General features: G+C 53.1%; 1 protein-coding gene and 1 non-coding gene across 5 annotated transcripts in view; both read right to left on the bottom strand.

The window, feature by feature from the left end:
• Positions 1-2,171: 2,171 nt before the first annotated feature.
• Positions 2,172-21,658, bottom strand: part of RNF220 (ring finger protein 220) — a 224,984-nt gene continuing 205,497 nt past the window's right edge. Inside the window, exons 1-11 of one of the 4 annotated variants that reach the window (XM_043574750.1) lie at positions 21,396-21,593; positions 21,224-21,266; positions 17,988-18,109; positions 17,485-17,617; positions 9,255-9,351; positions 8,969-9,055; positions 8,775-8,830; positions 8,560-8,638; positions 4,211-4,319; positions 3,990-4,064; positions 2,172-3,246 (exon numbers count right to left, since the gene is read on the bottom strand). In XM_043574750.1, the coding sequence (XP_043430685.1) occupies positions 3,175-3,246; positions 3,990-4,064; positions 4,211-4,319; positions 8,560-8,638; positions 8,775-8,830; positions 8,969-9,055; positions 9,255-9,351; positions 17,485-17,617; positions 17,988-18,109; positions 21,224-21,266; positions 21,396-21,449 (927 nt within the window). In that variant the 5' untranslated portion in view covers positions 21,450-21,593 and the 3' untranslated portion in view covers positions 2,172-3,174. Of the gene's footprint in view, positions 3,247-3,989; positions 4,065-4,210; positions 4,320-8,559; positions 8,639-8,774; positions 8,831-8,968; positions 9,056-9,254; positions 9,352-17,484; positions 17,618-17,987; positions 18,110-21,223; positions 21,267-21,395; positions 21,594-21,658 lie in introns of those variants that run through there. The other 3 variants (XM_043574747.1, XM_043574749.1, XM_043574748.1) reach the window with 3 other exon arrangements.
• LOC122482242 lies at positions 18,653-18,759 on the bottom strand. The gene has a single exon (XR_006297047.1). It is a non-coding gene; the product is annotated as a U6 spliceosomal RNA (small nuclear RNA).

Below are 21,658 nucleotides of genomic sequence, written 5' to 3'. Positions count from 1 at the left end.
AATTTTAGCAGCCTCTACCCCAGGGACTGTGGTGGTCTGTTTATCCCAGGATCCTGGAGGTGGGAGTGCCTGGATAGGTCTCTGTAGGAGTCTTGCAGCGGCTGTGTTTGGACAAGTGCAAGTGAGGCTGCTAATTTCTGTGACAGTTAGGCTGTGTAGGGTTAACAAAGTGGGGAGGGTGGGATTGCTGATGAACCCCAGGGTTGATCTTTAACTTCTTGAAGGGAAGGTGAGCTTTGTGGGAGGTGCCAGAAAGGAGGGTCAGGCTGGGGCAGGGGCTATGATTTCTGCCCCAAGGCCCCAGAAGGGCAAAGCCCTGCAGCATGAAGCACCATCCGCCTAGATCCCACTTAATAGTTCACCAAGAGAGGCTTCTCTGTGCTCACTGCCGGGGAGCCTGAGCCAGATGGGGAGCTGAGGATGCAGAGGTGGCAGGCCTGCCTGGGTCCGTCACATTGCCAGGAAGCCACTGGTTCAGGAAAGCTGCAAGGTGTGTAACGGGCAGGTGGAGTGGGGAGCAGGAAGACAGTAGCGCCACACAGGAGCTGGGACAAACTCAGTAGCCCTGAAGATCAGAACCAGGGCTGGGGGCCATTTGACTAAAACAATCAACTCCATCTTCTTGAGAGATGCACTTGGATCATCTCCAGGCAGGAGAGGGGGCTTCAGCCTTAGAGTTCTGTATCATCTCTTATTCTATAAGTCACTGCTGCACAATGCTGGCATGTAGTAGGTACTCAGTAAATATCTGTTGATTGGATGAGCTTGCTGTGGTATTCAAGGGACTTGGTGGGGCAGGAATGGGCTTTGATAATTTGACAGTGAAGGAGATGGCTGGCCAAGTTCTGGGTGGCAGCTAACCCTTGATATTCTCAGGGCTGATGGACTCTGTCTCAAGAGCTGAGCTCAATCTGCATCTGTCAGCCCTCTGGGACCTCTGGGACCTGGGACAGTTGCCACCAATCCCGGTGCTGTGTGGTTGCATTCCTAGCCATGGCCAACAGGTGGCAGTGCTGCCTGGGCCATGAGACCAAGCTTAAGGATCCCGTGTCAGAGTGGGCTTCGTGCCCTCGTGCAGGGTTAACATCCCCTATTTGAGAGCATATGGCCCCTAGGGTGAGAGTAACCAGCCATCAGGGACCTGCTGAGTCCAAGACAAGGAGAGGGGAGAGTTGAGACCTGAAAGCAGCCAGCCCGATGTGAACTGGACATTATCCACCTCTCTTCCAAAAGCAGCCATTACTGGGGCCGCCCTGCTTTGGCAGGACACCTACATTCCCTGGAATCTTGGGCCCCAGGTTTCTCCTATTTAGGATACTCGATGCCATCAAGCTGGGCATGGGTCTTTGCAGGGCCTTCACCAGGCTCTAACCAAGAGGCAGGAGCTGCCAATTGGATCCTATTCTGTAGTATATGCATTGCAGGCACCCAGAGATCGGTGTCTAAGGTGGAGAATTTGGAAAGGTGGACGACGGGCCTGGCGCGTGAGAATGTGTAAAGGAAAGGACTCACCTGCAGTTGTGAGCACCTGCCAGAGCGCCCAGGATGTGGATTACTCACTGGCAGTGGGTAGCCTTGGGGATGATTTGATAGAGTGCAATCTCCGGTGCTAGCTGGCCAGCTTCAGTTCCCTGACATGAAGGTCCACCTTGGATAACTGGGGTTTCTACGGTAGCTATTTGAGAATCTAGGGAGTAGCTATAGTGGGGTGTTGGTCACTAGAAAAAAGGTCGCAGAGACCAAGATGCTTGTTCCATTTGGTCCCTGGCTCATTTCTGGGCATTAGAAAGGTATAGAGGCTTGAGGCTTGTCTTTACCCAAGCTTATAGCTGCTACTGCTCTAGATTGGGGGATAGAGCTTGCATCCCCTCTGTACCCCCAAGCTCTGACCTCTTCTGTGATTAATGAGCTGACGATTCTGCATCAATAAGGAATTAACCTGGAGCCCCTACCCATCAATAGTCAGGAGTCCAGGTCCCCAGCTCCACCCCCACCCCTGATGGGAGTGCTTCAGGCCCCCCACCCCCAGTGGACCAACCCTGCACTGCTTCTGCTTCACAGGGACATCCAAGTCCTCTTCCCCACACTGCTGCCAGGAATTAACTCCTTAACTGCCTCTGTCCATACCACCCCATCACCTACCCCTTCCTGCACACATACACACAGGCAGCAGCTGTTTATATTGGTTTAATCCATGTCAAATGTAGTTTACAAAGGGAAAGGACAAGTACCTTTGTATAGAATATACAGACACAGCATCACACCGTGGGGCCCACGGGAGGGGCGGGGGAGACCACTTTCCCTGGGAACAGCAGTTCTAATCCCAGGAATGGTTCTTGGTAGAAGGCTGGGCAGCCAGGAGCATACTCATCCAGCCCCAATCTCAGCCCCTGCTTCAGCTCGGTTCCCATTTCCTGTGTCTCCCCTCTCCCCCAACTCCTTATAAAGAGCCCCAGGAGCTAAGACTAAGGAGAGGATCGTGTCCCTTGAGGCATGTGCCCCATGTCTGGGGGAAGAAATATACACCACTGAACACCGAGCACGTGGGAGAGGGAAGGGATACCATGGGAGAGAGAGAGGCAGGCACCCTGAGAGGTGGATGGGCCGAGCCCCCAGCCAGCCCTGAAGGGGGCACTGCTTCCAGGTGTTGTAAAAAAAGAAGAAAATCATACAACCAAAGGGGTGAGGGTGGAGTGGGGGGCAAGGGGTTGTCCCATTTATACACAACATTGTAAACATACACAGTCTATATTACATGTGCTTCAGTCTGGTGTTTGCATGTCTGTCTGTCCGTCTGTCAGTCCGGGGGCTGTATCTCAGGAGCCTTGCCCAACTATTCCCCCTCACTCCCACCTCCTTGCCCCACCTTGGGAACAAAACCCCAAACAGGTATGGTCCTTAGTTTTGGTGGGAACCAGCAGGCAAGGCCTGGGTCTCAGCCTCCACTCTGGCTCCAGAGTCGTGTGTGTGTGTGTGTGTGTGTGTGTGTGTGTGTATGTATGTGTGTGTGTGTGTGTATGTATGTGTGTGTGTGCACGCACACGAATGTGCACGTGTGTGTGCGCATGTATGTACATGGGGAACCTGTGTGCAAATATGTACAAGGGGGAGGGTCACGTCACAGAGGCGGGCAGGTGGGGCTGCTCCAGGCAAGGCCTGCTGGGGGTGGCTAGCTCACAAGTAGATTCTCCGCAGGTCTCCGGGCGCTGTGATGGTGTTGCACTGAGGGCAGAGCTTCTTGGCACCCTGCAGGGAGAACAGGGAGGGCTCTGGTTATGCACACTATGCTGCATACTTGCTCATGAGAGCACCTGGGCCCACAGCCATGTCCCCCTGCACCAGTTGTATGCTGGCACCTTGGTCCTGTCAGCCCAGGCTGGGGATGCATGGGCAGCCTCTGCAAGCAGGCAGGCATACTCCTGTGTTGGGGGGACTCCAGGATCAAACCGCCTGGCCAGCCCCGCAGCGGGAGCCCCGGTAATGAGAACAAGGCTGGGTCCAGCTGTGGCTGCCTCGGCCCTAACGAGATTACATGCGGCCTTTGATCAGGACACAGAGCCCACGTCCGGGCCTTTTATTGCTGTCTCCGGGCGACATTTTAATGGCTGCTCCCGAGCGAAGAACAGGGGCAGGAGCAGAAGGAGCTTAGTAATGGCAGGGGGAGGGGCTGAGGCCCTAGTCCTGCTTATCCACACCCAGCCTCCTCCTGACCTGGGATCACACCAATACGTGTGATACAGTGGGCCTTGGGGGTGGGCAGAGCAGGCAGTGAACCCATGGAGGGAGAGAATTTAATAAAGCTGGTGGTGGAGACAAGAATGGGGAGAATTTGGGGGGGTGAACATCCTGGTTTCCCGCTGCTGTGTTTGATGCTCGTGCTCTCCCCTGCCCTTGCACCTCCCTCCCCTCAAGCAGGCTCAAGCATAAGCATGGACATGTGGGTAGCACCGGAAGTAGCCACCCACTCCCCAACCCCCATGCCACCTCACCAGGGTCCGCAGCCAGCACTCCTCGCAGTGCACATGCCAACACTGGATGGACGTTAGGGGCATCGAGTATGAGTCCTAGGGAGGAGGTGGGCAGAGAAGGGGGGGTCACTCTGAGGCTGGTCTACCCTCTAAAGAGCTCAGATCACAGTGCAGAGGCCCTTTCCAACCCCCAGAGGGCACTGAAGCCTGACCAAAGGCATCCCAGGTTCCCTTTCTCTCACCATACAGATGAGGCATTTGTAACGGTCCCCACGGGATAGCTGCCGTTCAAGTTCCCTGACCCGAGCCTTCAGGGCCTCAAACGTGGTCACAGCTGAATCTTCGGTGATTCTGTGAAGAGGACAGCATGGTTGGGCAGGCAGCCGGCTGACATCTCTAATCTGAACCTCCAGCCCACACCGCCCTTAAATTCTAGAACTGCATATATAAATGTCTCCCGGATATCCCCGCCCCCCACCTGCCCATATCCTCTATTTGTAAACTCCATCTTCTGGAATTGAACTCCTCATCCTCCTTGTTCTTCCACCTCCATCCTGGTCAATTTCCAAACCAGATACGTAGGAACCATTCTCAAACCATTGCTTCCCAGTCACCCTCGGCGCCCACAATCTGTCATCTAGCTCCTAGCATCTGTAGTCTCTCCACCGCTACCACTAGTCCAGGCCCTCATGATTTCTCCTACGATCCCTCCACTGACCTGAATGGCCCCTCTGCCTCCAGACTCCTCATTCCATTCTCCCAGCACCTAGAATTTTGCAAATTTGACTGTTTCTACTTCTAACATCTCAATGTTTCCCTCAGAATAAAGCTCTACTAAACTCCTCATAAACTGAGACCGGGGATTCCTTGGTCTAGCCCCAGCCTGCATCCTTCAGCACTGTGCCACACTTGATGCTCTATCCACACCAAACTATAAAGCCTCTCCACACACTCCACCATTTTTCACTCCCTTGGCTTCCTGCGGCACTTTCTGCCTCCTCTGGGCCACCCTACCTCCTAACTCACCAGAAGCCTTTTCCAATCCTCCTGACAGCACCACTGCTGGTGGCTGCTCTTCTGTACTCTCTAGCACCCTGCACCGGACTCCACCACAGCAACACAACTGCAAACGTCCTTGTCTCCTGTACGAGGCGTAGTTTTCCAAGGGCAAGCTGCCCATGCCACCAATACTGACTACGAACATCAGCCCCCTGGCAGGCACGTGAGTATGAGTAAATGTTTGTTGACCGAAAAGCCAGTCTCACTCCTGGAACAGTCAGAGATGTGGGGACTGCGTGAGTCCCACAGAATCCAGTCCTGGGCCACAGGCCTGCCTACCTCAAGGGCTCCTTGTTGTTTCTTCCTGGGCAGGCACATCAGATGGCCTGAGAGTCCTCGCCTGCTGTTCAAGTCCTGCCCGTGAAGGTCCCCTGTAACTTCTTGAAGACTCTGGGCTGCAGTACTGAACTAGCTAGTGAATAGCTAGGACTATCCTGAGGACTGATCCCTCCTACCCCTCCTAAAACAAGTGGACAGAACCCAGAGGAGCTCACCGAGGGAGAAGAATGCTTCTTGGAGAAGACGCTACTAGAGATGGGCGTTAGGGAATAACAATGGTGGTAATGCAAATAAAAGAGCCAACATTTATTAAGTGCTTACTAAATGCCAGGGCCTGTACTGAGGGATTGAAAATTATCATTTTATTTACACCTCACAAAACCCCATGAGGAGATTCGAATATTCCCATTTTACATATGAAGAAACTAAAGCAGCAAAGGAACATTAAATAGCTTGCTTATGGTTCACACAGAATGGGGGAGGTGGGATTCAAACCCCAAAGACAGATGCTGTGATCAACCAAGAACTACATGACTAACATTACAACACTGGAAATACCCAGGAGGAGCTGGGTCTCCAGGTCTAGGGACCAGTAGGAACACAGGCTAAGAGGCCCAAGAGACCCACGTGGCTGTTTAAGGCTCACCTGTGGGTAAGTAGACAATGCTAAAGTGGGCAAGGAGATTCTATCAGAAAAGACTTCAGAGGCACAATCAGAAAGTGAAGTTTATCTCACAAGCAATGGGAAGTTGCTGGGGGTGTTGGAGGAGGGCTGTGACAGGGTAAGAGCTGAAGAGCTGAGGCTACAAGATGTATTCAATCAGGAGAAAGAGCGGACTGAGGGGGAATTGTAAGTGTGGTGCAGTGTGGCAGAGATGTTCTCCTAGGGTGACCTGTCCTGCTAGCTTGGAGCAGATCATCGGTTCAGAAAGCCTGAAAGCTTACAGGTGGTCTTTCCCTGCTGGGCATAAGTGCTACTGGGGGGCACAGGGAGGATGGTGGGTAACATTCCATGGGCAACAACAAACTTTGATCTCTGACCTTTCTCTCTTAGGGCAGAAACACAGAATTTGAATTCGAATTTCTTAGCAGAAACACAGAATATGACTTCTCGATGGCTGTGTCCCTATACCAGAGATGCCCTAGATCTATTATCCATAGGTCTGTGACTCCCTCTCTGCCCTACGTCTCTCCAGGGAAGCTGCAAAGGGCTTGACTCCATTTCCTCTGGCATTGGCTGATTCTCTGGAAGTGTCCATTCAACTTTCCAGATCTGGAAGCCTTCACCACCCCCTCCACCCTTACTATCACCAGCACAGCTGGCTCTTCCCTTGGCATTTTGCCCAATGCCATATGTGCCACCCCATCTGCTGGTAAATTCTTGACAAGGAGACAAGGATGGGTAGCTGTGCTCTCTTTCTCTCCCAACGACCATGCTGGACATTTGCCTAGTCCTATGTAGTTATTTTGAAAATTGGGAAACAAAGGCCTGGAGTTGGGGGCACAGGGCTACCCCAGAGCTGAGCACTCTCAAACCCCAAATCAGAGGAGTTAGATATAGAAAGCAAACAGGATGGGGCCAAGAGAGAATGAAGCCATCTCCCCCTTTATATCCAAAAGCTCCAAGGCCACATCCAACTCCAGAGCCCACCTTATTGTGGATTTGCTCAGCATACACCTGACCTCTAATCTCTGCTCTGGTGTAATACCCAATTCTCTAGCTCCTGACCCAGGCTGCTTCTGAGTTATTCCTGAGACCCTCCAAGGCATGGAGTGGAGAATTTCCTGGAAGAAACTATGGCATCCTACCTTCCTGCTTCCCCTAGGTGGTGAATAAGATCTAGGACAGGAACCTATGTTGTATACGAGGAAGAGAGAAGCCATAGGGACTGAAGGGTCCCAATCTGGGCAGATCCAGACCCAGTGGAGATCTCTGCATATGACTGAGTGTCTATGACGCATCCCAGAGAACCCTGCCTACTGGTTCCTGTGCTCACACAGGTGGGACAGAAGTCTCAACTTTCTCCAGCCTTGGGTGGGTAGTACCTTCATGGATGGCCACTAGCTCTGGCCCCCACCTCCCCCTCGGGCGCCATCCCTGATTAATGATCTTGTCTTTCTGATTTATGAGCAGCCCCTCCAGACGAGGGTGGGCGCCCCTTATGGCCCCGCCCGCCCCGCTCAGCTGGAGTAGGAGAGAATTATTAAATAAACATCCATACGTCATTCCTCCCCCCCCCCCCGCCCCCCTATGCTGGTTGCGCCGAACCCGTGCGGCCCGCTCCAGCACTGACACGGAGCAGCTGCGGTGATTCATGGGCAGCCGGGCCCCGAGCCGCGGCCCATACATCATGCCAGCAGCACTCGCGGCCCCGGCCGAGATAAACTGATCAACCACAACGGGCTGGAATGAATTTATGACAACACAAAATGGAGGGAAACAAATGGGAGGTGACCCTGGGCCACCGACCCAGCCCTGCACCGGCCTGCAATCCACTCTCCTGGCAGGAGGCAAGATGGAACACTGGCCCTGGAATGAAGAGGCTTGCCTTTTAACCCCAGGCAACCTAGCCTCCAGCAGAGAGAGGGGTGGGGTGCGGGGAGTTAAGCAATGGCCAACAGCAGCAACTCCAGGCAGCCAGAGCTGGACAATACCACCTCTTGGGGCCAGAACTGGCCTTGCACGGGCTTCTGGAAAGACAGTAAGATGCCCAACTGATTTGCTTGTGGCTCCTGGGGATCTGGGCCAGGGGCTGCCCAGCCCCATGTGAAGTGCTAACAGATCCCCTTTTCCCCTGCCAGAGAACCCAGGCCAAAAATTCCTACCAGAAGTGATGAGACCCAATGCTCCTGCCTAAAACCCACTGCAAGCGCCACCCGGGACAAGAAAAATGAAACCAATTTAGCTCCCGATTAAGAAACAGAAACTGGAGATGAATCAAGTGCGCCGGCTGGGCTGGGCGGCCATACATCACATTCCCGGGCGGAGGCCGCCGCAGCGGGCAGGCAGGCAGGCGGACTACTCCTCCCTCCGCCAAGACTCCCAGGGCCGTGGCCCAGTGATCAATTCACAGAGTCATGCTTAGCACCAGCTGGGCCCCAATGCCCGTCGTGTGCCCAGGGCTGCAGGATTAAGTTGCGTTCTGGAGGCCAGGAGCCTTAGCAGCAGGCCTTCCTGCTAGCAAAGAGCCCCTCTCTCCCCTCTCCCTCTGAACTGCCATTCCAGAGGCCCCCCTCCTGGCCAGACACTCACTTCTCGATGTCACTATTCTTGCAGGTCTTCTGCATGGCTTCCTGCTTGCTGCTCTCACCGTTGCTGGTAGATGGCATCTCTGCTGGGACAGAGGGGCAACTCATACTCTGGCCAGACTGGGCAGCACAGGTGAGGGGCTGGGCTTGAGTCAGTCACCACCACCCAAAGAGGTCTCCTCTACCCATTAATTACTCCTGTGGTGGGTCAGGACTTACCGTCACTGGCCCATTTAGAGAACTCGGGCGTGATGCGTGTGCTGGGAGGGCCGCCACTAGGGAAAGGAGAAGAAAAGAACAAAGTGAGCTCTAAAGGCAGGTGGGGGAGCCCTGAGAGTGGGTACTAGGCTGACCCCTGCCTCAGGACTTCCCACCCCTCTATCCCACCCACCCAAGCCTGTGCCCACACTTGCTTTAGGACTGCACCCCGGAGTGCCTCTCTCTCCTTGGCTTCACCAGGCTCCTCGCCTGTGCAGGGGATGACGTCAGCTTCTGTGTATCTGGCATGGTGGTCAAGGACAACAGATCCTAGTTTACAGTAGGCCATGAAGGTTGAATCCTAGTTAAAGCTCAGACACTGACCCCAAAGGGGGCGGGGGGTGGATGGTATGGGCAAGTACCAGAGGTGCTGGCTACTTTTTAAATTCCGTTTGACCTGTCCCACCAGCCCCACCTTGTCCCACAGTGCCCCAAGGATACTGTGGCTTCCCATACTCCAGAGTGTCATCCCCATCCACATCCAGGTCAGCATCACTGTCCGGATTCTCCTTGCCGCTGCACATGACGAAGCCAGAGCCTGTGGGAAGCAGGACGTGAGGAGGGCCAGGGGCCAGCAAGACTAGGCCAAGAGTGCCCTTTCTGTTCTCCCTAGGTAGGGGTCAGGTTTTGGGCCAGGTAAGGCTCAGAAATTTGGGCCTGGAACATAGAAAGCCAATTACTTAGGTACTCGTGGCTCTGACATTCCAATCCCTTTCACTCTGCATACCTCATCCTTCTCTGCCACTTCCTGCTGCTCCTAGTGGTCTCTGCTCATAAACTAGACCATTCATACACTATGTTAGGTCCTCAGGAGACACCCAAGCTAGCCCTGCTGCCCACCTGTCTTCTAGGTCTAGGAAGAGCAGGAAGAAGACACAGAAATTCAGGTCTACAAGGCTATCCCCAACCAGGACCTGGGCATCCCCCTGTGTCCCATGGTCCAGCCTGACAGTCCATCAGAGGGAAGAGCAAACTGGCTAGGGCCAGTCAGAGGCACACAGCAAGACCCCCAGCCAATGTCCTGATTTTGGCCGCCAGGTCCTTGCCAGCAAAAACACCAGGCAGCTGTTCAAATATTTGGTGTCTGAAGCGCCTGACATTAATTATTCATCTCCACCTCACTCAGCCCAGATTCCTGGACAAGTGCAGTTATAAAGGGATTAGGAAGGGACAGATGAGGGAGGAAGGCACGCACACCTGCTTCTGAAAGCAATCCATGAAGACAAGCAGGCTGGGTGGACACAGGGCCGTTGGCCAGGCAGGTGGCTGTCCCTACCAAGGTGTGCTTGGCCTAGCCACTGGTCGACCCCTGGCCAATGGGGAGGGGGAGAGCTGCTGAAGTCACATTAGGCCCCCTTACCTGCTATGTGCTCTGACACCCAAGACCACCCTTCCTGATGGCCAGGGTCAGGGGCCACAAAGCCGATTGCTTCTCCCTCCCTGCCTCTGACTCCTCTCAGTGGACTGAGACCATACCCTATTGGCCAGCATAGCAACCATGCCAGGACAGAGAGAGATGAAAACAATGGAATCTGTGGCAAGTAGAAGCAGCAAGGAAATCATCAAAGAGATGAGGAAGCAGCTCAGGGTTCTGTCTGATAATCTCATAAATTTCTTCTCATCCATTCTTTCCACTCTCATCAGGATGACAATCTTATAACGGGTCCTCTAGCCTCTTGTCTATTCCTTTATCCTGCTTACCATATGGCTCTGACCATTCCTTTCCCAGCTCCAAAACCAGCTATGGCTTCCCACTGCATACAAAATCTTCTCAGCCAGATCCGTCAAGATGTGGATGCACCTACTTCTCCACCTTTGCTCTTTTTCTCATTTTACTCCATAAGCCAGATGCCTACAGATAGGCTATTTACTGCTCTTCAGAAAACCCTGTATATCCTGTTCTTGAGACTTTAGCTTATGCTATTCACTCCATGTGGAACGTTCTCCATCTTTCAAGTCCATTTCCAAAGCATTTTCTTCCTGATCTTTCTTCTCCCATCTGCACCTCTGGTCTCTGGTCTCACAAAGGCTCCATCCATCCCAAAGGCAAACAGCACAAGGGAAAGAGAGAAGCTAGGCACTGCCTAGGCTCCACCCCTCCCCGACAATCCTCATTTCCCCCTCTACACTGAGGCATCAACAAACTCGAGGCAGCAGGCAGGTCAGCAGCAGGGCCATTAAGCTGAGAAAACACCAAGTTACAGCTCTGTCTCCTGTTCACAGCCAGGTGTCCTGACAAGCAATTCCCTCCTTGTGGGTGAGTGGCACCTCTATAAACCCTCTGACAGTTTGGGAGACAAACTCTGCCATCAATCAGAATGTAGCTATCAGGTTCACTTACAGCCTGTGCCCCCGAACCCTGCCAACGCCCCCGCCCCCACGTACATGCAGCTCAGCAGTCAGCCTCCCATCTTTGCCTCAGCCTGGCCCTGCCCAGCCCTGCCTGGTAAGTGGACAAAAAGGAAAGCAAAGAATCCATGGCAAAGCTGATAAAACAGGGTACCCCAAAGATGCCAGGAAAGGTCCCAGTTTCTCAACACAGAGAGTAGCCCTATGGCCTGAAGTCCTCTCCTCTGACAGGCCTAGAACAGGACTCATACTCCAGCAGACCATAGCTACTGTGCTTTCCCCAACCCTATGTGTTTGCTCGTGTTCCTGTGCTTTAGTACATCTTATTACCTCTTCTCCCTCCTGGTCTACAAAACAAATGCCTGCTTGTTCTGCAAGTCTGACCTAGCTCAACCACGCTTCCTGCTAGGAACTCACAGTGCCTATATGCATAGCTGCTCCAGAAATACTTCCGCAATGAACTCACCTCAGGAATATTCTTTCAGCCTTTACTGAGCTCATCCTCTGCCTGGGTTGGCATTGGAGACAAAGAATTTCAAGATGTGATCCCCACCCTCAAGGTGCTCAGTGTGGAGACTTCCCCAGGTATTTCTATACAGATAGGTGTCCTTTCCTTGGTGTCCACATGGACTCCTATGGAACTCCAAAGTCATTACGTGTATTGTCATGGTCCCTCACCGACTGAAAGCCCAGGTCTGACTCACTACTGTGATCTCAGCACCATCCAGCAGAGCTGGCCAGGCCCAGAGCAGGTGCTATACAAGACACCCCAGCAGAAATGACTAACCACTGATGATACTGTTCTACTAAGTGCTGAGAGCCCTGCGTCAGAAAGGAGGCTGAGGTGTGAAGCCACTCAGGATACAACCTTCCCTATCAGCTTCCCCCAGCTGGGTGGTAACCTTCTGCTCCTCTGACCAGCCAGGCAGGACAGAGAGCATGGCACATCTTATCTGCCAAGGAAAAGGCCTGTCTCTGGTCTGAGCAGTTCATTCTGACCTTGACCCCATCCTGCAGTGGAGACAGATGTTGGGAACTTCTTCCTACCCCCACAGGTGTTCAGAACGGGCTGCCACTGCCAATTTCCCTCTTATGCTGCCCCAGCCTGCTCCAACCTCCTTCCCAGCACATTAAACTTTATTTTCTTAATGAAATGTCACTTGCTGACTTCTGGCAGAATCATAATAAAAAGAAACGGCCATAAAGCCATTTTACGCAGACAGCGCCCCCACCAGCTTGCCCCCCCCCCCCCCTTCCCTGGTTTGAGGGGAAAGCTCCACAGTCATTTTATGTTCTCAGCTGCTGGCACATCCCAAGCCAGTACTCAGAGGCAAGATGGCACACAGAGCTCCTTTCCAAGCCTCTGGCTCCTGTTCTGTATAGCTCTGGGGATAACAAGCAAGCTGCCACTCCTGCTGCTGCTATCCAGGGAAGAGACTCAGCTCCCTGGACCTCCAAGATGACCTGGAGTACCCTTTAGTCAGCAGGGGAGGCCCCTTGCTATGGCTCAGCCCCACCTAAAGTAGCACAATGTGTTGGGCTGCTGTCTATAAGCAAACTGAGCCTGATGGTCAATGACAGTAGAGTGGGTTCTGGGAGGGTGGGCAGTGTGAAAAAATCCCTTCCCTGCAAATGAATACTTAGCAACAGAGAAAAAGAGGATTCGGTACAGAAATGATAAGCAAGTCTAAATTTTATAAAAATAACCCCTCTCCCATAAACTCATTTCTTCCTGGCTCATTGAGGAGAAGAAAAAAAAAAATCAGTGTTAATTTAATCAATTGATTAGGCGATCGATTGAGAAACTGGAGATGCCCGTTTACTGGGGGCACTAACGTCCTGGAACCTGAAACCACAAAAAAAAGGAGCCATCAATTTCCTCACCTGCTGCTCCTAACAAAACCAGAGCCCAGGGAGAAAGGAAAGTCTTGGGGCCCTCCAGAGGCTGTGCTCTTGTGGCGGGGGCGGGGGGGTTGTGTGTGTGGGGAGGAGACAGGGGCAGCAGCTTCCGGAGAGTTTTACACTGGAATTAGTTACAGATGCAGTTACGGTGTCTTGTGTAAACGCCATCGATTGGGGAGCTGACAGTCTGGGGAGCTGCGATGCGGGACAATCAATCGGCCTGCAGTGTCACCTGCCACCTCGCTGAACAGTTGACAATGCAATTATCCAGTGTGGAGGCAGGGAGTTGGCGTGTGTCAAACGCACTTAGCCACTTTCCGGGCCTCCTCAATAACGCGTTTCACTGCCTCACGTCAGGAGAGACGCAGAGAGACAGACGCCGTTTAAAACCATTGATACTTGCTCCTTCTGCTTGCACTCCCTCTGTCCCAGCTTAACAATTGTGTTCCAAAAGGCGATTAAATCCCCGTCAGTTGCCACAGGGGACAGAGGTGCCCTGCTCTTTGCCACCTCTTCTCACCCCTCCCACCAGGCGACAGTTATAACTAAAGGTGGTAGGGAGCTGGAAGGCAGCAGCCCTAACCCTCTCCATATCAAGACTGCCTACAGCAGTCAGCTGTTCCAACACCTGTCACTGACCAGACAAGGCAGCACGGCTGCACTGGGGAACATTTTTAGCGGCTGGGGCTCCCACTTTCTGGGAACTAACATGCCAAAGGGAGCAGGGGCTAGGGGAAGGCCTACTTCTCTGTGCCCTTGGACTCACAAAACCTCTCATTCCCTGACTCAGAATCTCATGACGTTTTAGCAAGCAACAGCCAGTTAAAAAATCTGTGCCACAGCTACCCTGCCTGTCCTCTCCATGAGATCTCATCCCAGACTACTTGGAAGCAGCCTAAATCCAAGACAGGAACCTGAGAAAGATGCAGTCCCAAGGCTAGGATCTGGGCAGGGCAGAGGCCTGAAGAGCAGTTCTCTTAGTCCCCATAGTCTCCCTCCCCTCCACCTGTTTGCTTCAAAGGGGCTCAGTGCTGGATTCTAGTAATGTGTTTCCCCGCCAGGGCTCAGAGAGACAGCTGCAGCACCTTCTATTTCCTGTGCAGCCTCCTGGGAAATTTTTCCATCTTGCCACCCTTGTGCCTGCCACATCACTGTCACCTTATCTGAAATCAACCATTCGTATGTCCTCTCTCCAGCCTGTCCACTCCAGATATGATGGGCTCCAGGCTCCCCAAATCCAGCTGGGTGAACTTTCACTGGCAACCAATCCAGGGGAGGGATCAAAGCTCAACATGAGTCTCTTCTCTAGGACCCAGGACTGGAGATAGAAAATGAGGAAAGGTGTGGTTCGTCTGTCACATACCTTCTTGACTACAGATTGGAGTACGTTTGTCCTCAAGGGCTGTATAATTAGGTTTTCCCTGGGGCCTGCTACTCTAGCCCAGAGGCTTCTTGCTCTGCTCAGGGCTGGCATGGTGCCCCAGAAGAGTATCTTTTACTCCTAGCTGCTGAACTCTCTCAGGGGAATGTTGGTGACGCACTAGGCCACCCTCTATGCAACTATAATGCTGGGTGGGAGGAAACAGCAGTAGCAGGTTAGCAAACCTAAGGTACTGAGAGGTCCAACAGCTTAGGCACACAGTCCAGAATTTCTGAGAACTAAGAAGGCCACAGTATTTCCTAGACACTGAAAGTTTTAGGTCTTCCAACCTACTCTCTTGAAATCTTTATTTTCTTTAGCCTCTTAAAGATCTATGTCCAGCTGGACCTATCCTGGTGCTTACCTGTTCTGTCTGGTCCTTCATTTTGTTCTAAAGTCCCAATGCCAAACACTCCTGGGCCTGAGCTATCCAGTCTTGCCCTCAATAGCCATAGGTCCAACTGCAAGGCCCGTTCCCCTTAGTCAAGTGTCTCCACCAAAACTCTCGCTTGTTCACTGGCTCCACAGCAGATTATGTTCAAGGTAACAGATCTGCTCCATCAAACCAGTTCCCAGTGGGCCTGGTGGGAAGCTTTGCTGAGGATGACGAAGGGGCCCTGGTCTGGGGGAAGGAATAGGGGATGATCGGATACAGGAACTTATCTGCAATTCTTCAATTCTTTCATATCTAACAAGGACAGCAATCTCTGTTCTGTCAGCACGCACAGCGCAGCTTAAATGGGCCTCACTGCTCGCCCGCTCATCCTGCCTCTGCTCCCTCTCTCTGAAGTCGGCTGGGCAGCTTCTTCAGCCGGCGTTATCACTCCCTCTAACCGGTCTTGGCAGGCAATCTAATTCCTCCTGAAAAGGTCACCGCCATTTTAACTGCCTTTCAATCACATTAAGCACGCGCTGCCCGGCTTGCGGCCCGGCCCGCCCGGCGGGCGATCAATGCACCACACTGACACCAGCCCGCCTGGCGGGGCCACACCCAACCCCCCAAGAGTTGGGGCCTACCAGTCCTGGCCAGGGAGTGTAGACTGACAGATGGCCAGTTTCTGCAGACAGGGTTTCAGGGGGCAGAGGCAGTCGGGATCAACCAGGGCCTCCTTTGATGCCCCCCCCACTGAGGAGCCTCAGCCTCCTCTGCTCCACTGTGCCCCGCTCTCTGCCTCGTGGCCCCCGCTGATCTTGCTGTAAAACAGCCTTTCAAGTCTGCCTGTCTTTTGACTGCACTAAGCTGTTTAAGAGGCAGCAGCGGCTTCTATCAGGCAAGCTGGAACCATTCTCTGCAGATAAAGGCACCTCCGGCCCTGCTCCCTCTTCAAGCCTCACTCTCATTCTCGCTCTCCAAATCGCTCAAAGAAAAGCCCCCTTTGAACTCCCCTCAGGAATTCTTGAAAGGAACAACCTCATAGTGTAAACACTCAGGGAAAACTGACACCCGCCCAGGGCCTAAGAGCACCACACACCGGCTCTGCAAGTGCATCCCAGCGCGGGGAAATACTGTCAGATCAGCAGGCCTTATGCAGCTTTATCCCCCGTAAGCCTTGTCTGGTGCCCAGAAACCATCAGGTCCAGATCTGTGCCAAGAAACCTAAGAAGTTGCCACAGTAATAGAAGGCGTGAGTATTTCCAGCTGCCAACAGAGCGAACCCAGAGCAGCATCCTGCAACTGACCCTGCATGGGCTGTCACCAGACACCTGCGTGTACCATTCCCAGGATCCTGGTCTTTGCCACTCATCTGCTCAGGGCCTCAGGCACTCTAAAACTCTGGGACAGGACAACAGCGAAGTGGCAAATGAACTCTCCACTCAGGCTCGGGCAATGGTTTGGGCTGATTTACCTTCCTGATTTACACTCTGGCTTGCCCCAGATGCTTGGAGAATGAGAGAAACCCAGAAGCATAATGCCCCACCTGGGCTTGCCCCCCTTCACGTATCCAGTCTGCACTGCACGGCACTATGGAGACCACTCCTCAAAACCAGCCCATGCAGCAAAGCCCCCATAAGTCAGACACCCTCTTCCCAGCTGCTGTGAGATTCCCCGGGGACCAAACACACCAGGACTCCCAAGGGTGTTGCCCAGAGAACTGGAGGCAGATGGGAAGCAGATTGGTTCACTTAATGATTGTAAGGTGCAGAGCCAGCTGTGCTTGTGCACAGAGAGCCGGAGGCCAGGAGGCAAACTGCTTCCCTTTCCTCCTGCCCAAAGCAGAGGAGTCTGACAAGAGAACACGACCCTGGGCATCCAACCTGTGTACTGTTTGACCTGGTGAGGGGTGGGAGACTTCCACTGAGCGAAGTCATATCCCTCCAAGGAGCTGGGAGGGTAATGGAGCTGTGCAAAGCCTTGTAGACCCCTCTGCAGCAACTGGGAAGCCCAAGGGAAGCAAGGAGCAGCTGGGCCCAGGCCCCTCTTGCTTCAGGGCAGAGGGCACCCAGGGAGAAGGGATGGGATCAGAGCTAAAATTAGATTCACCAATGAAGCTCAGGGGAGGTCAAATTTTGCCATAACTCACTCACTCCTCTGTAACTGATTTCCCTGACGTGGGGTTGAGGAGGAGGAGGAAAATCCAATGTGTTTGCCTGGAAGCCCTGAGGGCCCCCAGTGCTGGAGGTGTACAGCAGGTTGCTGGATTCTCATTTATCAGCCTTAAGAGGGATGGAGTGATAAATGCATAACCGTCCCTTTAATATTTTATGCAGGTGCTAACGCGGCTTGGCTGTCACCTTCAATGCATCACCCGAGGCTGAGAGCCCCCCTCGTCATTCCTAGCTTGCAGCCTCACAATTCCATTTCCCCACCCAAATACATCCATTTTAATATGCACATCACAGGCAGGCAGCACGGTCACAAAGGAGCCCCGCCAGCAGCAGTTCCCACGTGGTGGAACGGATGACCAGCCACCAGCCCTGGCCTCTTGGCTCCCAACAGATGGATACCCAGCAGAGGCCTGGCCACCAGAATGCCACTGCTTATGTGTCAGCTGCTTGTACCTCGGAAACCACCTTCCAGGAGAGTGGTGGCCCGTATCCGCTTCTGCCCGCACCACTCATATTCCTCAAAGCGGTTGCTATTCTCATGCTCGATGTCCACAGCATCGTCCTCAGCCACACAGGAGCCTTCCCTCTGTGAAGAGCAGAGTAGGATCATGTGGGTCCCAGGCCACCACTACCTGCTCCCCAGGGTCTACGAGGAGGGCATAGCCCTAACCTCCAGCTTTGGTGAGCCAGATGGGCCTCCAGATCTAGGGTCCCTTTCACATAAACCAATCTGGAGGTCGAAGACCTGGGCCTCTTCCCAATTATTTTCCATTGGAGCCCCAGGGGAGGAGCGGAAGAGTGAAAGCAAAGGAAGAGGGCAAAGAACAGAGAGGAAAAAGCTGCTGAGACCATATGGAGACCCCAACACAGCCCATAAATCTGGGGGTAGTCAGCAGCTAGTGTAGGGGAAGGGAGGGAGGAAGGGGTGAAGAGGTAGGTAGTGATGGCCCCTCTACCTTAGAAAGGCAATGCTCCACATGCCTACTCATCTCCTGCTCCGATCCTGCCAGGGGGCGGTTGCACAGGGGACATACCTGCCCTTCATCTTGCTTCCTCCGTTTCATTTTCCCAATCCGAGCTGCATGGAGAAACCGAAAACAAAGCACAGAACAGGCGAACGGTCACTGTAGCTCCCCTGGTCCCAGTGGAGCTGACACATCCTGACCCCTTGCCAGCCATTAGCCCTTTTGTTCAGTGCCTGATCTGGCCCTCATTATGCAGCGCCTTCTGCTCCTTTGGGGACCGAGCCTTGCCAAGAGCACCTGGGGAGGAGGCTGGTGGTAGGCCAGTGTAGTGTCCACTCTGGCCACAGCTGGCTCAAGTTCAATCCATACTTCCCTACCTGCAGCCTTCAGTAAGTCCAGTGAGCAAAGACATTCCAAGTTGCTAGATATCTGCCCAGAAACCCAAGACCATGGGCTCTCTTAAAGAACATCTCTTGGCTAGAACCCAAGGTCCCTCCAGGGGCCTGATTTGGCCTGCTGTTCACTCATCACCCTTTTTTTGTTCCAGGGCCAAGGGCCCTGAGGTACAGCCCTTAGTATCCTACCTAGAATCCCTCAGGAAGATTTCCTGTCATGTCCAGATACCATTAAAAAAAAAAAAAAAAAAATATATATATATATATATAGGATGCTTTATGAATTTGCATATCATCTTTGTGCAGGAGTCATACTAATCTTCTCTGTATCATTCCAATTTTAGTATATGTGCTGCTGAAATAAGCACTCCACTGGTCCCATTTTACAGAAGAGGAGACTGAGGCCTAGTCATACAGGTATAGAGGATCTGAATCAGAGAGCCCACAGTACTTTGAGAGGGCAGCCTTTACTGTGCCTACCCAAACCTGTTCTATCATTTCTAATCAGTGCAGGGGGCTGGCAGGCCCCTGAGGCAGACGGCTGCTTGCCACGCTGTCCCGCAGGGGGCTCAATTCCAAAGTGCACACTGCAAGCCCACAGCACTGCTAATTAATGCTGAGAGATGCAATCATTTCTAATTAGCTCACTAATCCCTCTCTGCAGCCCTCCTGTCACTGAAGCAGGAAGGGGTCAAAACAAGGGACTGCCCCCCTCCCCCTGCAATAGCAGAAGTAGAGCTAGCCACTCTGAGACCAGAGTGATTGGAGTGGCAAGACAATCGGGGAGAAAAATGTTCCCCATCGCAGGGCCAGGAAAAACTTTCTCATGGATATTGATCCTGGTGGGAAACTCATGAATGCAGTTTAGGTATGGGGGGACACAGGTGAAAGGTGATGTTACAATTTAGAGCTTCAGCTGTGTATCAGGCTCAGCATCAAATACCTTACACAAAGTAGCTCATTTAATTCTACATTCAACCTGAAGCAAGGCTGTATTATCCATTTTAACAGAAGAAACTCAAGGCTCAGCGAGAACTAGATACTCGTCCAAGTAGCTAAAAGTGGCAAAGGCAGGATAAGAAATCAGGCCTGACTCCATAGGTCAGAATGCTCTCCTGTCCTAAGAATCTCCCCACTGACTGATAGCAGCAACAAAGACTGATCCATGAGTGTGCCAGGGCAGCAAGAACATGCACTTGGGGACCTAGCTCTTGCCTATTGAGAGTCTGAGGCAGGGAGCTATTCCAACTCCAAACGAGTAACTCTAGAAAGACCTAAACCAACAGGAAAGCCATCATCCCACCAGGGTTGGCATGAAGTTTGAGACATCTTGGTCAGTAGCCTGGCCCTTATCTTCAACTTCCTGTGGTCTTACCCAGGAGAGGTGACTATGTTCCAGTGTCGTCCTTGATTTTGTGGACAAAGATCTAGATCCCCTCACCCTGACTGTCCTAACGCTTGGAATTTCAGACTTGAGTGACCTTGGCACCCTACAGCCATGGCTGGGATGGAGAAGGAATTCTAGATATCAGAAAGGCAAGGGGCCCTGGTGGTTCTTGAAGCCTGTATTGAGCAGTGTGCCAATACAAAGGGCCTATCATAGACTCCGATGACTGAATAAAGAAATGAATCTTACAGAATTGCCAAGGAGAGCGTGACACTGGACACTGTTCTTGCCCAAGCCACCCAGGACAGAAGATCCCTTGTAATCCCAGGAAAGCACCCTGTTGGGGTTAGACAACACCTGAAAATTCTCAAGGCATTGCCTTGCTGATGAAGGAACTCACCATTCACCTTGTAAATCCTGAACTAAGCTTACTAAAATGTAGGTAGGGAAAGGTCTGTATTTGCTTAAGGAGGTAACACGGCACGGTCACAGAAGCACAAGCTTTGAAGGTAAACTTCAGTTTAAATCATGGTTCAGTTACATCCCAGCTGTGTGTTTTTAAACAAATCACCTTCCCCTCTCGCAGCCTCAGTTTCCTTATCTACAAAATGTGTTACCACTTTCCTCTCAGAAGTGTTGTGATAATGATGCTTAACATGGGGTCAGCCCATAATGAATGCTTTCCCGTTCCCAGATTGGAGTTCAGCCAGGCAGCAGAAACCAAGTGGCAGGAGCTGGCCAGAGACCCTAAAGCCCCTTACAGCTAACACCCAGATATACCACACCCATGTCAGCACAAAAAGCTAGGATCATCCAATTGTGTTCAGCAAACAGCAATGCTCCAGAGGTTTGAATCCAAAAGGGGGGGGGCGCCAGGTACTGCATACACGACGTGCTTTCAGAGAAGGCCTCTAAGAGCTGTCGAGCCCACGCTGATCACCTTTGTGAAATGTGGGCCGACTGATAACTCAAAGAGCCCTGGGATGAGTTAGTTCCTGTTGCCGTGGGAACTCCAGATCTCACTGCATTGTCAAGTCTCAGCAGAGAGGCTGTATTCACACTACTGGGCACTGATTAAAAACTGGAAGAAAAACATTCTCAGCGCCCTGCCGGCTTGTACAGTGAGGTCCCAGCAGTTTGCAAATTCAAAGCTGAGCTCCCGAGTGGAATTGTGTAGCTTGTTCCTCATTCTCTGGTACTTATTGCCCGCCAGGGTTCTTGAAGGCCTTCAGAGAGGCGTGGGCAAGAGCTGGAACCATAACCTCCATTAGACAGACGGGGAAACTGAGGGCGGCCACCTTGGTTAGCACATTCTCAGGCGCTGTGACTGCGACGAAGCCAAATGGCCCCAAAGTCGAAGAGACCCAGGCAAGCCCGGAGCTTCAGGCAGTGAGGGAGGGAGGAGGCCGGGGGTGGGGCGGAGGGAGGGGCCGGGCAAGACTCACCATTCAGTCGGGTCTGCCGGTTGGCTCGCACTCGCAGGAAGGTCTGGGAGAAGATCCCGGGCAGAAGCAAAAAAAGAGAGCGTCAGGCGCGGCCTGGAGCCCTGACCCCCGCCCCAGCACTGGACCCCGGTCCCGGGCTGCCCCGCCCCAAACAGCCCGTAAACAAACCTACTTCCTCCCTCCCGCCGGCCCCCCTGCTCCGCCGGCCGTTCCGGGCCCTCGGCATAGCCGCCGGGGGATGCTCTAACGGGACCCCGTGGCCGCCGCACGGTGCCGCCCCAACCCCGGTCTCCGGCGCTCCGGGCCCTGCGGCCGCCCGGCCGGCGAGGGCGGCGATGCGGGCGGATTCCCCCCGGCTGCCCGGCGGCGGCGGCACCTCAGCTCCCACCGGCGGCGGCGGCCATGTTGGCCCTGATCACGTGATCCGCTGCCGTC

Source organism: Prionailurus bengalensis, chromosome C1 (assembly GCF_016509475.1).
Source record: "Prionailurus bengalensis isolate Pbe53 chromosome C1, Fcat_Pben_1.1_paternal_pri, whole genome shotgun sequence".
NCBI lineage: Eukaryota > Metazoa > Chordata > Mammalia > Carnivora > Felidae > Prionailurus > Prionailurus bengalensis.
The sequence above is the reverse complement of the archived record's forward strand: the minus strand, read 5'-3'. Positions and strand labels throughout refer to the sequence as shown.